This window comes from Tachypleus tridentatus, chromosome 10 (assembly GCF_004210375.1).
Source record: "Tachypleus tridentatus isolate NWPU-2018 chromosome 10, ASM421037v1, whole genome shotgun sequence".
In the NCBI taxonomy this organism is placed as follows: Eukaryota; Metazoa; Arthropoda; class Merostomata; order Xiphosura; family Limulidae; genus Tachypleus; species Tachypleus tridentatus.
In genome coordinates, this window is record NC_134834.1 from 160,645,502 (window position 1) to 160,663,995 (window position 18,494).

The 18,494-nt window shown below is 35.4% G+C and overlaps 1 protein-coding gene across 1 annotated transcript in view; it reads left to right on the top strand.

Moving 5' to 3' along the window:
• The window catches only part of LOC143230777 (FRAS1-related extracellular matrix protein 2-like), a 129,630-nt gene that overhangs the window by 53,633 nt on the left and 57,503 nt on the right, over positions 1-18,494 (top strand). Inside the window, exon 2 of the mRNA XM_076464902.1 lies at positions 5,726-5,815. Within this exon, the coding sequence (XP_076321017.1) occupies positions 5,726-5,815 (90 nt within the window). The remainder of the gene's footprint in view (positions 1-5,725; positions 5,816-18,494) is intronic.

The window sequence follows — 18,494 nt, forward strand, 5'->3', positions numbered from 1 at the left end:
TTTACTACACACCTCAAAACCTGATCGGTTCAGTGGCTAGATCTTTATAGTGAAATCTTTGAACCGACAGTTATCTTCCTACATCATGATAGCTTTGCAATTAAGATCCTTTGTGGCTGTTAAACATCTGCTACTAATTGTCACACGCTGTTCTTTAAGAAATGCATTCCACTTAAACAGAAATATCAGCGTTTCATTGGAATTTCATGTTCTGTCATATACTCAATCTAAAATTAATAATTTTTTTCGGTCATTTTAAGTTAGGCCGACGTAAAAGTTAACTACGCTGTAATATATTATATGAATTATTATTGTCTTTTAAAATGATAGGATTTAAGAAACAGCTACCCATTTCCAGCATAGAAACGCTCCTGCTGGGTCTCTGCGATTATTCAGCTATTTTTGGCTGTCACAACCTGGAGACGAGATTATTTACACAATGTCAAAACATGTTCCACGATTAAGATGTATCGGCTTTTCAAAGACTTTAACTTTGTGGATGGGGGTAGGGAGAGACTGTGAATTCGACTGTTCGTCCTGTTTTCCCCGCCTCTCTTCGAATAATCAAAGGATATCAAACTCCTATGTGGCAAAACTAGTTTCACGCAGTTCTGTTTGTTAAGAGGCAGATAACATTTAGGTTGTGGTTGATGTAAAGAATTTTCCAGGATCCCACTGACACATGTTTTCCTAGTAGCTCACCAAAGTGTGTGGTCGACCAGTTAAATCGAATAAATCTTCAAGGTCAATAGCAGCTGGCATTTGAAAATACCATTATATATTCATACATCTGCTGTTGAAGGACAGAATTCTTTGATAATGGCTTCAAGCTTTCTACTGACTGAACTGACGGACGTTAAGAAACGCCTCTGAGTCCGATGAAAATATTTTCAAGACGTTTTTCTCCATTTAAAATTAATTGAACAGAAGAAACTGACGGTTCTATTCTTCTTGGTTGTATATTATTTTCAAAACAGCCTTATTCGCCCAGTTGTAACCAATACGGCCAAACGTCTTAGTCTCTCAATGGAAATAAAGATGGCGTTCAGCCTTTGTTGTATCTGTAATAATAATTATTATTATTTGAAAGAAACTTAACAATCTTTACTCTGAACTCGTTCTCTGAACAAGTTATATTTTTATTCTTTCATAGAACTGATATATTGAAAAAAATTCATTTTTATTCCTGTTAAAGTTACTCAAAACTTGTTAAATGTAACTGGATAAGTGACACTAATAAAAAATGTTTGAAGCTGAAATGAGTTTCGCAAATTCGTGAAATTGTAGGAAACAACAACATTAAATTTTACTGAAGGCATGCTGGAAACTGATTTCACGTGTAAATAAATATATTACCAGACAGCTAATGTTAGCATGTCAGAAAAAAATCTGAGTCCAGAGAAACATATTTAAAGAAAATATAGAAACAGATCGTTGTCTAATTTTTAATTTGTAACGTCATGAAATAAAGATGCACCTGAAAAATAAGTCCAGTAATTTTAGCATTTGCTTAAAAGGAATTAACTGAATTTTGGAAAAGAGGAAAATTACACCTCTGACTTCACACAGGAACTCTTTCTTTAGGCAACCAATTTATGTCGTATTTATGTGAGGGAGGAAAGTGTGTGGTTTGTGATTTAGTAAATGAAATAAAACATTTAGATTTAATCATGAAAATATTCGTTCATCACTTACTTTTATGCTAATTTTATAAACACATAAAATGGTGAATGATATTCTAGCAATTAACGTTTAAAATAGTTGTAATCTAATAACGTTTTACCTAGCGTTTCGTTCTTATTTGAATTCACGTAAAACTACTTGCCCCCCAGTAGAACAGCGTTACGTCAGCGCATTTACTACGATAGAAACTTCGTTTCGATACCTGTGGTGGGCAGATCACAAATAGCCCATTGTATACCTTTGTGCTTAATTCAGAACAAAAACGTAAACTGCTAATCGAAACTAATCCATCAGCTAATGGATTAGTCATCTTAATCGCTAATTTTATCTTTTTTCTTTTATTATTTTGAGTATACTTTTCCTGCGTAATTAACAATTAACTTCTAAAAGGTAAATAACTAATCACCAAACTGACAAAGCGGGAAAGTTACATTCAAAGAAAGAACTGAACAGGAAGACTTGTTTTGAATTTCGCACTAACGGTACCTATTTTTGCAGTGATAAACTGAGGGGAAAGCAGCTATCCAATACAACCCGCCGTCAAGTCTTAGGCTACTCTTTTACTAACAAACAATGGGATTAAACATCACTCCATAATGTCCCCCCGCGTCTGAAAGATCGAGCACGTTCGATGTGATGGGAAGAATAAGAATGGTTCAAGTATTTAAAATGTGATGGGAAGAATAAGAATGGTTCAAGTTGTTAAAATGTGATGGGAAGACTAAGAATGGTTCAAGTTAAAATAATGTTTAAAAAAGGTAATATTCTTCTAAAGCGCTACGAGAGATCAGTTTATTTTCTATATCGCAATAAAAATGTTTAAACGCTAAAGTCTGGAGATAGAACAGTATGCAGTTCTACACTAATACAATAACGTACTATCATGTGGTCTATTAGCGGCTGATATTAGTGTTTGCAGCCATGAGAGAAACATGAAACAGATCGTAATAGATCTTACAAATACGTTTTATCTTGAATATTATTGTTTCTAAAATGCTTAGAAAATGTGACGAGAGTGAATTTTCTTATTTTTTATGTTTATATTAGTGACATCATGTTAGCTGTTAAGGATTTGGTTTGTTATTCAACAATGATAATGATTTGTTACTGTGATATAATAGCAGACATACAAAACATTTGTTGTCAAATTTGTGCCTTTATTGCAAGAGTATTTCTTTAAATACAGAATTTTTAGGATAATACAAAAGACTGTAATCGCAAACATCGAAATATATAAATCCACTTGTCTTAAGCCTAAAAGGCTCGGCAAGGCCATGTGGATAAGGCGCTTGACTCGTAATCTGAGGGTCGCGGGCTCGAATCCCCGTCACTTCAAACATGCTCGCCCTTTCAGCCGTGGGGGCGTTATAATGTCACGATCAATCACACTATTTGTTGTTAAAAGAGTTGCCCAAGAGTTGGCGGTAGGTGGTAATGACTAGCTGCTTTCCATTAGTCTTACACTACTAAATTAGGGACGGCTAGCGCGAAATTCAAAACAAACCAAACTTAAGCCCAATATTAGTTAAGCTTTAATAAGTACGGCTTGTATTCGATGGAGAGGTAAATGAATACTCTTCTTGTGTTAGTTATTTTACTTTAGTAAAGTAAAACCGTACTTAATAGTATCAGTAAATAAACGTATAGTGTTATTCCACGATCTGAAGTCAGACCTTTTTCATAGTTCATTAATGCTATTTTTGTTTATAATTAAGCAGGAAGCTACACAATGAGCTATCTGTTCTCTGCCCACCACGGGTGTCAAAACACGTTTTCTAGCTTTGTAAGTCCGCAGACATACTACTGTGCCACAGTGTACCTTAGTTGTTATTTTTACTAAGATGTAAGTTTGTAGCGCCGCAAAGATAACTTTATTTTTACAGAAAGTGTGATTGGTGTGATAGTAATTTTTTGTTCTTGTTTTTAGTTAAGAGTTCTATATTTCTACTGCGATTACAGCCTTGTAAATTAGTAACGCGATATTATTCAATTATTGAGAGTTTGATTTTTAATTTAATAGTATTAATACATGAGGAAAAGTTGTATTTTTTGTGTGCATTTTTCATTATAACAAAGCTTCATCGAGCTATCTGCTGTGTCCATTGAGTGGAAATGAACTGCTGATTTTAGCGTTGTAAATCCATGGACTTACCGCTATTCCAGCGAGCTATAAGAAAAGGTTACCTAAAAATAGAGAATATAAGAATGAACCACGAGTAAAGCTAATTATATCTTTCTTATCTTCTATTTAAGATTAAAATGTTTCATCAGATGTTGAATTTATAGTATAACCAAGTTCAATTAATTAGTGGCTGTTATATATAAACTATATAAACCAGTTACCCAAAATGATGTTTATGTGCATGCGCTCGTAAAATCTGACAAAGTAGAACACGCGTTTTTTTTCTTTTTTGTTTAACTTCTTTCCGCACCCGAATCCTTATCATTATAAGTAGTTTACATGCACGTCGAGTGTTGCAGCCGAAGAGATTTAGGGAACTTCGTATTTTAAGATTACCTACTCTGAAACCTCTATCGCTTCCACATTATTGCTTTATTCCCAAATTTTTTCATCGGAAATCTATTGACAAAAAAAATTGAATAGGATGGTTCCTGGCGATGTCAGATAATTTTTGAGATGATTTCTCGAAGTGTGAAATTCGAAAGGCTGTACATCTTCTTCACAGTGGGATATTTTGCGCTGCGTACATTTTATCAAATGGAAATCGGTGGAGCAAAGAGAATCCTGCAGCGGATTTACTGACACTAACTGTTGCCGACTGACACCGAGGCAGTCTGCCAGTGCCAGGTATGTTTCCTGCCCGAAGTGATCACGGATCTGAAACTGTTTGAATGCGGAGTTGTTGCACAGCTAATAAAAACTTCGATATATGTCATATACGTTAGTACGATGTGATATGATGAGATTATACTGAGATAATCCTATTTATAAGTGTCAAAATAGCACAAGTTAAATATCTGAGCAACAAGAACATTGGCATCTTCTGGTGAAAGTAAGCATGCACCGACTGGTATTGTCAGTTTCCTAGGTTTTCATCTATAAAGTAAGCATCTCAATGGAGATGAAGAAGGAAGATTGCTTGACATAGTGCTATCTGATTTATTCGATATTCGGTATTCTGCCCTTGCGTCTTATAAATGCAACTGAAAATATAGGCTTGGGCGTATAATGTTTATAATAGACTTCCTTGAATACGTTTATTAAAAAAAACCAAATCAACATTGTTTTAGTTGCTAAGCTTTTTCCTGATTTTTACAAACAAATTCATATCTTAAGGGTTAGCGTATCAAACTAGAGGTCTACGAGTCTCAGGTTTAATATGTATTACTACCAATACGCTTTGAAATTTGGTTGTATAATAAGAGTAGCAGTCATTCCTACTATTCTGTTAAGAGTAGACGTTAAAAACGGAGGGTGCTTACGATTGGTTTTCTTTCTTCTAGTAGGCACTTGAAAACTAGAAACGGTTACTACTAGACCATAAGATCCTTGTTCTGGTCTCTTAGCCCATTTCGTGCATAGAGTGCCACCACGTAAGCAATCAAACGAACCATCCAACTTAACAATGCTAGATAAATTTATGCTTTCATCGCTCAACTACACTGGGACAGCGACAAGTCTTCGGATTTACAACGCTAAAATCAAGTGTTCAATTCCTCTTGTTGAACACAGCAGACAGCCCGATGTGACTTTGCTCTAAGAAAACACACACAATACAAATGACAAGTAAAACTTTAGTGTATTTCTCATATTTGTGAGTACAGTTTGGTGTAAATTAGTCAGTTTTATAAGTCTCCGTATATAATAATGGTTACAAACCACGCTATGCTTCCTTCCTCTCGCACATACAAACCAAAACATTTCAGCTAACGTGAGGCAACAAAAACACAGGTCGCAACTGGCAGGTAGAGAATTATTTTAGTAACACAGTTGTTTTTTTATTAGATCTTATTCAACAGAAATATAATTCAAAAAACGACTAAACTTTAATCATAACGTTTCTTTAAATTTTCTTCACAGGCGACATCAACGGGATGGTCATTTACTACATCCTTGACGACCTGGTTAACGCTACGAGTGACATTTTCCACTTCAAAGTTCTTGACGAAGGTATGTTGTTTTATTGCATTACTTATTTCATGATGACGTTGTAATACGTCTATATATAACAACGATAAAACGATTTTCCTGGGTGTGACGACATCAGTATTCAAAATGTGAAATATATTGTACTTCTGTGTAATCAAAATGGCCTTAACTGAGAAATGAACATGTTTTTAAATCTTACAAACAGAATTTTAATTTAAGAAAATCATTATTTAAAATAATATGAGCTACTAAATTACATTCGCATTCATTATAAATAAACAGAAAGATCTTAGTGAGTAAACTGAAAAATGTTAACCCTAGAAACACCGTTAGGATCTGGGTTCCAATAGTTTATAAGTACGCTTTTTCTGAACGTTTTAAACGTCAGATGGGGACTGGCATGGCCTAGCGCGTTAAGGCGTGCGCTTCGTAATCTGAGGGTCGCAGGTTCGCGCCCGAGTCGCGCCAAACATGCTCGCCCTCCCAGCCGTGGGGCGTTATAATGTTATGGTCAATCCCACTATTCGTTGGTAAAAGAGTAGCCCAAGAGTTGGCGGTGGGTGGTGATGACTAGCTGCCTTCCCTCTAGTCTTACACTGCTAAATTAGGGACGGCTAGCACAGATAGCCCTCGAGTAGCTTTGTGCGAAATTCCAAAACAAACAAACAAACAATAAACGTCAGACTGCTTGAGGGCCTGTAATTTTTGTTTGTTACAGAGTTTCTAGTAACACGTGATTTTCACGCGCACTCACAGAAATTTAAAGTTACTACAACATTGCAATCATTTCCATGTTTACTGCTAGAGCCCCCTATGTATTTTCACGGATGAGAAATTTCAATCATTTCATGTGTGTATCAGTTTCTTTTGTATGCTGAGTGCTATAAAGGTGAAAATATAAAATCTTAAACATTATGCAATATGTACACTCACATTAGTAATTCCAGGTTTAAACCGAAAAAATAACGTATAAGCCTGTTAAGGGTCATTTATTTGACGGCCTTGGCATGGCCAGGTGGATTAATGCGTTCGACTCGTAATCTGAGGGTCACGGGTTCGAATCTCCATCGCACCAAACATGCTTGCCCTTTCAGTGAGGGCGGTATAATGTGACGGTCAATCCCTCTATTCGTTGGTAAAATAGTAGCCCAAGAGTTGGCGGTCGGTTGTGATGACAAGCTGCCTTCCCTCTAGTCTTATACTGCTTAATTAGGGTCGGCTAGCGCAGATAGCCGTCGTGTAGCTTTGCGCGAAATTCAAAACAAAGAAATAAACATTTATTTGACAAGAAATTATGTTACAACTTTTATTCTTCAAGTACAATCGCGAAAGATGTACTTATTTGTACGGTTAAAAAGGAACGTTTAGAAAATTCTAAATGATTTAGTGTAATTTACTTATATTTACTTAATCCACTTGGATATATTGGTTTTGCCTCATCACCCAAAGTGTTAGTTCTTTTCTGCTGGACACTGGTGACTAATGGCGCTGGAAATGCTATTTAGAAAGGACACCATCAGTCCATTCTGTCACCTTATCGATCATTGACCACACCTTAAGAAAACAACAAAAAACCTACAAAACTTTAACAAAAGTCAAATAACGTTCTCAGAGTATGTGATCTGATATCGACTAGTTGGAAACACTTTACTGTTTGTTCTTTGTAGGAACAATAGAGATAAAAGTAATACAAAGGACTTTACTATTTGTTTTTTGTAGGAACAGAGATCAAAATAATACAAAGGACTTTACTGTTTGTTCTTTGTAGGAACAAAGATAAAATAATACGAAGGATTTTACTGTTTGTTCTTTGTAGGAATAGAGATAAAATAATACAAAGGACTTTATTGTTTGTTCTTTGTAGGAATAAAGATAAAATAATACGAAGGACTTTACTGTTTGTTCTTTGTAGGAATAGAGATAAAATAATACGAAGGACTTTACTGTTTGTTCTTTGTAGGAATAGAAATAAAATAATTCGAAGGACTTTACTGTTTGTTCTTTGTAGGAATAGAGATAAAATAATACGAAGGACTTTACTGTTTGTTATTTGTAGGAACAATAGAGATAAAAGGAGTACAAAGGTAAACACCCGAAACGTTATAGCAATGCATTCTTATTGATTCTTTGTTTATAGACCGACATTTAGGGTTAGATTATCGTAGACACTTCACCCATGAGAAAGGAAGGGGGCGTGTTCCTTTTGTAATTTGACTAGAGAGGAGACAAATTATAGTGGCCTTCCACTTTTCTGTTTAGTGTTGTTGTTTTTTTTAACTACCCTAATCCCCAACATACACATAATGTGTTGGGTCTAACTAATTATAACTTCATTACTTAAAATATTTGTCTGTAATGTTGGGGTATAAACCTATTTTATTACCTATAGGTTCGTCTGTAGTTTTGGGGTATAGTTCTACTTCATTACATGTAATGTCTTTCTATTTATAGAGTATGAACCTGCTTTATTAAGCATAATGCTTTTCTTGCATTGTTTTGTTGGGATAAACGTCTTCAACCAGCAAATGGTTTTCCTAAAGTATATGTAAGGTTTGTTTGTATATAGCGTTAGGATATGAACTTGTTACGACAAACGTCTACATTTAACAAACGATTCTTTATAACTTTGTATGAAATTTATGTGTGAGTTATAATTCTACGTTGTTTTTTTATCTGTAATGTGTTTCTGTTGAGATATCGCATAAATGACCTTATGACATATAGTACATATCTGAATTGGGCAAATAAATTATTTTTCGTACTTTCACAGACACTTTTTTCGTCCTATAGATAGTAATTATTCTTCTGGTAAAAATCACCATAAGTGAATTAATATTCAAATTTACAAGTCTATATTTCCTAAGTATTATAATAATTTATTTGTTAAATATATGTATATATATTTCTTTACGCGGATTTCAACTCGAGACCTATCACATTTCAGACGAGCAATCTACAAACTGAAATAAAGAGCTAGCTTCCACTGCTTTCCAGTAAATAATTATTTGAACTATTAAATCATTGAAACCATTACATCCCCCCCCCTCCCATTTTCAACAATGCCTGTTCTCGGGCCAAATTTCAAGGTCACAGGTCAGCACCACGTTGTGTGGTAATTCTTCCCGACTTAGTTCGGATTTGATTGAACCAGTGACCCGTCACGATCCAAACGAGTACCCTACCAACTGGAATAAATAAAGGTTAATCACCCTAGCTCTTTCTAGGAGGTCACTTTATAACAATTCTAACTACTACGGTATCCACTAAACTAAGTCAAAAGTTGAAATTAGAACCAAAAATATCGCTAACAGCGAAAGTATTTAACTGTTGTATCAATGCATCCTAAACTGTAAGTTTTGTGTTGTTACTTGGCTTACAGCTAGTTATTACAAGTATATTAAAGTAACTATATTCATTAGAAGATTAAAGTTTTGTAGTGATCTACATTGGCAGCTTGCTTTGGTCAGAAGTTAATACTGCTTGTTACTGGTATTTTAACAATGTTTATTTTGTTAAATTAATTTTTGTAGTTAAGTTCAAAAAATATTCAACTGAAACACAGCAAGTTGTGAGATTAATGTGTATATTGATACAACAATTAGCATTGATGTATGTCAGGTTATTTATGTAAGTTTAACCATAGATGAGCTCCAAAATAATCTATGTTAATTCAACTATAATAATTATGACGTTTCATATATCGTGCTACAAGCACGTGATCGAAATATTTACAATCCGACACACACACAAAAACGCTCTAGATAGAAATATGTGTAGAATATTTTTTTTCTATTTAAGCTGTTTGTTCATCTCGATACGTGAAATTCCATCTACGTAATAAATAAAAAGAGGCGGAAATAGTAAGGTAATAGCTATGTAGGTGCGTATGTATAACGCATTCCACTGTGTGGAATCTGACCTTGTAATAAATATATGCATAAAGAAAACAAAGCTAAATCTGCTTGTGATTCGGTCTGCGTCGCGGACGAAATAAAACTCTATAGGAAATTAAAAAGAAAACGTTTCACTGACGTATTTGCGAGAACGGAATATGATATTTGCACAAACTCATCCGTTCTATCAAACGATGATGAGTACAACATGTGCAATATTCTTTTTTAGGCCTTTTTCTATTTGTCTCGTGAGATCGCCATCTGGAATAATTTCTTAGTTACTACTTCCGTTTATGAAATACGTATTAAGCGAAAAAAGTACATTTAATATATTTGAAAGTACTTTAATTGAAATTGTTTGTTAAATAACTGCGCCTTTATTCAGTTTTGTTTTTTTTATCTAACGGTTGTTTGTGTGTATGTTCACGTGTATCAAAATTCATAAGAAAAAAAGGTGAAACTGTGGAAAATTTTGTAAGCAGAACAAATATCAAAAAGTAACCGAAGGTGTTGTTCTCGGGAAATTTTAATCACAGTAAATAGCACAATGACTGAATGAAGGCTCGTTTTACTTTTACATTTCTAGCTAAGCGTAATCTTAGGGTTAGCATACATAGATTGCGAATCTAAGGTTTCGTGGTTTGCGTCCCTTGTTCTTGAGAAAACCTAAACTATTTAGTCGGACGATAATAGCTTAGTGGTGGTGTTAACATTTAGGGACAGCTGTTCAGATAGTCCTTTGTGTAGCGATTTATGTGAAAATTCTAAACAAACAAACACTCCTACATTCCAGGCAGCAGTCCATAAATCCTTCAAATCCAGTACTTGGCTAAGTATGAACAAGAATGAAATAAATAAGAAGGTAAGAAACCAAAACAAATTAACTAACACTAAAATTTTCTTGACTGCGAAGATGGAACCATGTGGTATAACAGCAACTGTGTGTGATATACGCTCCTACAACGAAAGTTTTTGGCTTTGAGCCCAAATAAAAAGAACAAAAAAAAACACAATTATATCTTATTCTATCTAAGAATAATTTGTAAGAAAAATATTTTAAAGACTTCTAACTACAGATTAAATTCCAAGCAAAAGTCACGTGGTTGAAACGCTTTAACGAATTTAGCAACTGCACTGATGAAAATTAAAGATGGTGTGTTGATAATTACAGTATTATTATTAGTTATTATTAATTAGGATACATTTCCTTAACGTAAAGTGTTGTTTATTGCAGGTGTTTCATGGGAAAGTTGCATGATAAGAAAAGTTTGTTTTTTTTATATATGTTTGCTTATAGCAAAGCCACATAGGGCTATCTGCTGAGCCCACCGAGGGCAATCAAACCCCTTCTTTTAGCGTTGTAAATCCGGAGACATACCGCTGTACTAACGACGGGCGCATAATAAGAAAAAGAAGGCGGAAACGTAGTTTTTAGGCCTACTGTGGTCAAACAAATAGTAACAATAAAAAGTCAGATGGTCCGTGAACACAAACAAAGGATTGTTTGTTTGTTTGTTTGTTTTGAATTTCGCGCAAAGCTACACGAGGGCTATCTGTGTTAGCCGTCCCTAATTTAGCAGTGTAAGACTAGAGGGAAGGCAGCTAGTCATCACCACCCACCGCCAACTCTTGAGCTACTATTTTACCAACGAATAGTGGGATTGACCGTAACATTATAACGCCCCCACGGCTGAAAGGGCGAGCATGTTTGGTGCGATGGGGATGCGAACCCGCCACCCGCAGATTACAAGTCGCATGCCTTAACACTCTTGGCCATGCTGGGCTTTAAAACGTTTGGGAACCAGTGGTTTATACTGTGTCAAGCTATTGAAAGTCGATGACTTTATCAGTTTAATATTGCTTTCAAGTTGGTATCACGTTTATAGGAACTACAATACCGCTTTCAGAGTCACTTTTATATTTCGTTTTACCTTTAAAAATACAAAATTAATCGTTGTCATGGTAATATTGTTCAAGAAAGACATTATAGTGAAATTGGTACTATAGGTTTAACCCCAGACATTGTTAACTGAACTAATGTTTTTCACTATAGACCCTGAAGGCTTAATGGGAAATCTGTGGGCTTATAACGTTAAAAATCGATGTTCGTTACCAGCATTGGACAGCGTACATGTATCTTATTATGTAGTTTTTGTGTTTGATAACAAACAAATAATCCTCACTAAAATCCATTAATGGTCGTGTGAGCTCCAGTAGTTACTGTCTGGAACGGGATTACACGCGTCAGAAATTATTTTATTTCTTGTTTGTCAATATTAAAAACATCTAAGTATTAAAATCGCCCAGCATTGTCAGGTGGGTTGGGACGCTTAACTCGCAATCTGTGAGTTACGGTTTCGAATCCCTGTCCAACCAAACATTCCTTCCCTTTTAACTGTGGTGCATTATTATGCGGTGGTTATCGACTTTTAGGGACAACAAAAATTTCACTTAACTCGTAATCTGAGGGTTCGAATCCCTATCACACCAAACATGTTTGCCCTTTAAGCCGTGGGGGCGTTATAATGTGACTTTGAATCCCACTTTTCATTGTTAAAAAAAGTAGCTCAAGAGTTAGCGGTGGGAGGTGGTGAGTAGCTGTCTTTCCTCTAGTCTTTCACTGCTAAATTAGGGACGACTAGCGCAGATAGCCCTCTTGTAGACTTACCCGTAATTCATAACAAACCAAACAATGTATTAAAACAGTATATTTTTAGTTTTCCTTTTATGTGTGTACTTACATATTCAGGTTCACAATAAAACAAATTAAAATCCCTTTTTACATATTATTTGTATAAATTATGAGATGTTATGACTTTTACTCAAAAAATGTTTTTAACGGTGATTCAGAAAAAATAAACAAGCCTCATATTATACACAAATGTTTACTGTAGCACAGAAACAGGAGATAAGACATGTTTGGAAACTGAAACGGAACAATAATCAGTTGATACGGATACTTCTGAAAGACGGCATTTTTTTGAAAAATGTGCAGCGAATGATTTAGAACCAAATCTAACAAAAGTGCTGAAATCAAAGCCTCATTGTTACAGGTAGAGGGTTACTCCAATATTGAGGCTTTCTGTTGCGTGTGTGTTATCAGATGTTACCATGTAAGTTATTATACGGAATATGTGTGGCGGGGGAAAGGTTACTTCAGTATCCGTTCTTTCTCTTGTGTGCGATCAGGTATTACTGCTTCAGTTGTTATACAGGATAGGGGAGGGGGTACTTCAATAGTCAAACTTTCTTTTGTATGTACATATGTATGTTATCAGTTTGTGGAAAGATAAAATCATTCCTGATTATATGTTTTTTTTTTAAACTGCTCTTTCTAGTTTTTCTGAATTCTTGCATAGCTTTCAACCATCGAAAACTTACAAGTATGAAAACGACAACTGTTAATACAGAGTAAATCTGTATTATTTACTATGTTGATATTGTCACTAAAGTTTTGATCGCCAGAGAAAGTAGTTGCTAAAATGAAATGCACTGCATAATATTCATGTTTTTTATGCTGTTGTCCAGATGTTAACATGGATTAAAAAATATTTCAAACTGGAACATTTGATGCAGAGCAGATAATTATGTTTACTCAACACTAATATACGTTATTCAGTTAATTCTGAAAACTCAAAACTACAATAGGATAGGGTGACTAGGTTTTCAAATTGTAAAACCTGGATACGCTTTGTAAAATTTACAGATGAAGTGAAAATGTTTTTTTTTTTTATTTACAAATAGCTTTCTGAAGCGTGAATTCTTTCTCGAGCAGCTCCTTGTTTTCCACGATTTTGTTGTAAAATTCTAAGCAGCTGTGTTTCACGTTCACTCTTGAGTTACTTCAGACAAACGATTCACGCCCCGAACAACGGCTGTAAACAACACCTCTGTTTGCGTTCAGTAGCCTTTAATTTTGCAAAGTAAAATCACGGAATAGTAACAGCACGTTGTCTGTCCAACGTGTAAACTTCAGAGACAACCAGAGAGGCTGTTGTACTAGTCATCTCGAGCTGTATGATAATTTATTTTTGAATTTCACGCAAAGCTACACGAAGGCTATCTGCGCTAGCCATCCCTAATTTAGCAGTGTAAGACTAGAGGGAAGGCAGCTAGTTATCACACCCACCTCCAACTCTTGGGCTACTCTTTTACCAAGGTGGGATAGTGGGATAACGCCTGGCTCAGCAGCATGTTTGATGTAATAGCCCCACACGGATTACGAGTTGAGCGTCTTAAGTACCTGGCCATGCCGGGTCATGTATGCCAATTTACCTACTTAGTTAAGAAAACTGGTATCTTTTGATTCACGGTTATCAGTAGCACAAGGTTACTTAATATAAGTGTGCAAAGGTACTTAATATAAGTGTAAAAAAGTTATATATTATTGACAAAAATGAAAACCGAACATTTAGTTGTTTCGATAGGATTTATTGTGACACTGGGACAACTTTCCAAAAATTTTCTTGGCCAAACTTAGATGTTTCATTACCATATGCTGGAAACTAAGTTTGTTTCATATTAGGGGAATATAAACTCTTGACATGTTTTTATTTCTTATGTAAAAACATTAACCTGTTGAGTAATTTGTAAAAAAAAAAAAAAAATCATTTATTTCGTTCTCTGTGGATACGTTTCGTTTAGCTTAAAACTTGTAGCTTTTATAAATTTTATTTCCTTCACACACAAATAATTTGTTTTAAATCAGGCCACAAACTTTTTTTCGTTATCATGGGTAATAGTCTATAGGCTCTAACTAGCTATGATTGATATTCGATCACAAGTACGAAACATGTTTACAAAATTGATTAAATACGAAACTACGGTTGTGAAAAAATGATGTATTTGTGAAACTCACAATTGTCTTGTTTTTCCTCAGTTTTGTGATTCTGGAATTTCACCAAATACTGACAATTTCAAGTATCAATATTGTTTTTTATTTGTTTGTACGAATACAATCTACTCCAGTTTATAATAATCCTTTTATATAAATCCAAAACTCGCAGCCTTTGTATGATTAAGGTACCAACGCAAAGTAGACAATTTATGATTGCACAAAATTCCTTTGAAGCTATAAGTTTTGATACCAGCTGTAACTTTTACTTATGTGGGTAGACAAGTTGATGTATGTCTTCAGTGTTTGGAAAAATTAAAGGTTAGCGGAAAAACTGCGAGTTAATCTTTCGTTGAGATACCATATAAAACATGGAATCATAGGATTTTATCCCACAGATTCTATGGTCAGAGGCCGCCGCCACCTTGCACGTATTATTTCCCATTTCGCTAGACTACATCAGAGACCATCTGTAAATACATTACGAAAAAAATAATGATGGATGCTAGCCACAAAAATTTATGTCTTTTTTTTTTCTTAATGTTAGGCAGGGGGTCAACCTTAAGGGGAAAAAAAGACTCACTCACCGCTGGGAGCACATCACGTTTGTGGCTTAGCCACTGTCGCGAGTCAGTTGAACTCCTCATTAAAGTGGGAATAGAAGAGGATAAAATAGTTCCAGGTTGTTTTTTTCAACGTTCTTTACAGTTAATTTTATACCGTAGTTTGTGAAACTAGCACTTCTTTATCAACTAGTGTATTTTGCAGAACTACAACTAGCGTATTTTGCAGAACTACTTCCACAATAATTTCGAATGTTGTCAGTATAGTTTTTACATTTTCTGTGCTGCAGTAAGAATATGTTTACTTTTCTTTAAGACAAAAAAAAAACATTAACAGAGTTTTCGAGTTGCTGCTATCCAATCATTCTATGATCTGTAATCCTCTGGCTAAGGTTCAGTTCTTCGAAACACCAAACTCACCTGATGTCGAACAGTGTAACTTATCTGTACAAGAAAACTAGCAGGTATTTGTTAGTATATATTTATGGATAGTCTAAAGTGTTTGAACACGATAACGTTTCTCTGTGCATCAGAGCGAAACAAAGAGATGCGATGGATTTAATGTCTCTTTGACCAAAGAGGTGGAAAAATTGTTGTTCACATGTCTTTTTTTTATTATTTTTATTACCTTGAAGGAAGAGAAGTAAACATTACTGAAAAGATGAAAAAAAAAGGAATTGTCTGTTTACAAACACATAAAATGATCTCACATATCACTTTGCAAACATCCTGAAACATTTCATCAATGCTTCCTTTCTCTGCTTTGTTTGTTTTTTAAATTTCGCGCAAAGCTACACGAGGGCTATTTGCGCTAGCCGTTCCTAATTTTGCAGTGTAAGACTAGATGGAAGGCAGCTAGTCATCACCACCCACCGCCAACTCTTGGACTACTCTTTTACCAACGAAAAGTGAGATTGACCGTCACATTATAACGCCCTCACGGCTGAAAGGGCGAGCATGTTTAGTGCGACCGGGATTCGAACTCACGACCCTCATATTACGAGTCGAACGCCTTAACCCACCTGGCCATGCCGGGCCTTCTCTGCTTTGATTCATTTCTTTTTTTTTAGTTTGTTCTAGTTCAAGATATAGTCATAAGGTTTCATAGTTAGCTGTTGTATTTCTTTTGTCCATTAGTTTATGTTAAGCACAAAACTACACAATGGCCTGTCTGCGATGTAACTTCTACAGGTATCGAAGATCGATTTTTAGCATTATAAGCCTACTGCCTGCCAGTAGAATTCTGAACTTACTCGCGTTGTTAATCCTCCAATTACCAAGGGATCAGGTCGAGAATAGTGGTTAGCGTGTTGGTTTGTAGAATAAAAATCTTAGGGGTTCGAGCCCTGATGCGACCGAAGACGTGCCACATTTTCATCCGTGGCATGACGTTTGCAAGTTCTGCTTGTGATGTTGAATGCTGTTTGTTCGATGGCTCTCTCCTGATCAGTAGTTTGAAATTGGAGGAGAATATATTTGAATAATAGTGGTCCCTTACCTTGCCAGTGGGGGCGGCTGTATCTGAGTAATAGTGGTCCCTCATCTTGCTTTTAGTCTAAGTGCGTATAAGGTGCCGTTCAGATCGAAATCTGCATTTTTATTACCAAGATATGAAACAAGGTATAATCCTCTCTTGGTTGCTTAAAGTAACATGTCTGTGGCTTGGGGGGGGGAGAACGTAATAATTGATTTTCAGTTAATTATTGGAAAGGACTTGATAGAAATGTGCCCATATTAATCGAGAAATTTCACCTGCTACAAAAATTTTAAGTAGTTGCTTTAAGTTCTTTGGGACGCAAATGTTTTCAATGCGTATTTATCAAAATTGGAGTAATAGAGTGTAAACAAACTTGGATATCAGTGACACCATAAGATGGGATAAAACAGAGAATGAAACTAAAGCTATTTGCATAAGTTATCACTAGACAAGAGAGAAGACAGTCAACACCACTAACTCTTGGGACAACTCTTTTACATGAATAGTGGGATTAAGCGTGATATTATAATACCCCATACCTGACAGGATGAGCAGTTTTGTTTTCGTATTTTCAGTAATTTCTTCGTGTAATGCTTTCAATTTTTTTCTCTGCAAAAATATCAGCGTTTTACTACCTGGAAATAATTCGTATGTCTAGTAAGTCCTACGTTCTCTCGCTAAGGGTCAGTTCTTCGAAACAGCATACTTACATAAAGACAAAACGTTGAACATGTTTATACAGTAAAGTCAGCAGGTAAAAATGTTTTAAGCGTGTATTTGTTAGAATGTATTTAAAAGTGGTCAAAGTGTTCGAAAACTGTAACTTTTCTTTACGCATTGGTGTAAAACAAAGAGACGCGATGGTTTTAATGTCTATTTAACCACAGAGAATCAAACTAAGTAACTTAATCATACAGATGTTCTAGTATTGAACGGACAAGTCTTCAGTTGCTTCAGTCATGAGGTTCAAACGATAAGAAAAAAATTAAATGCATCCGAGTATTTTTATATCCATCCTCATAATCCGAGGGTCGCGAGTTCGAATCCCGGTTGCACCAAACATGTTCACCCTCCCAGTCGTGGGGGCGTTATAATGTGACGCTCAATCCCACTATTCGTTGGTAAAAGAGTAGCCCAAGAGTTGGCGGTAGGTGGTGATGATTAGCTGCCTTCCTCTATAGTCTTACACTGCTAAATTAGGGACGGCTAGCTCAGATAGCCTTCGAGTAGCTTTGCGCGAAATTCAAAAACAAAAAACAAACAATCGTTTTCTTATTCACTTCTGTCACGTTCATTGTTACTGATTGTGGGATGTTATATTTTATCATAAGACATCCCTTTACTTTGTAATGTTTGTTTTGCATAGGTTAAGCTAGATCTACTATTTGAACTTCAAAGTTCATGTTATTGCGGGAATTCATATTCCATACAAAGCGCCATCTACTTAACTGTTATGACATCATTGTTCATTTTACTTTGACCTAGCTTACCTTACAAAATTTCGAAATCCTCTATTCTTTATATAGTTTCATTCAAGTTCTAAGTTCGTGTGTTTTTGAAAACTCTCAGTTTTCAGACCGTGCATAATCGTGGACTGTATCCTATTTTGTGTGACAAACTACTTCCTCCTTAAGGAAACCAAACATTAGAAAGCAAATCTTTCAAGTCCACAGTCTGCGGACTTGATTGTATGTGGAGAAGAAAAGGATATCTCTAGCACGTGTCTCAAGCTTTTGAACGAAGTGAAAAATGTCGTAGTTGATTTACCTCTCGGAAACAAGGGCATTGTCCACACTGAATAGTAAAAATGTACTCTAAAAGGATGCTGGGTAACAGTGTTTATCCCCTTCATATAGGTTCAATTGAACCAAGGAACATAGAGAGTTTAGAGCTTTATTTATAGGATAATTTCCAACGGTGAATCCTATTTGGG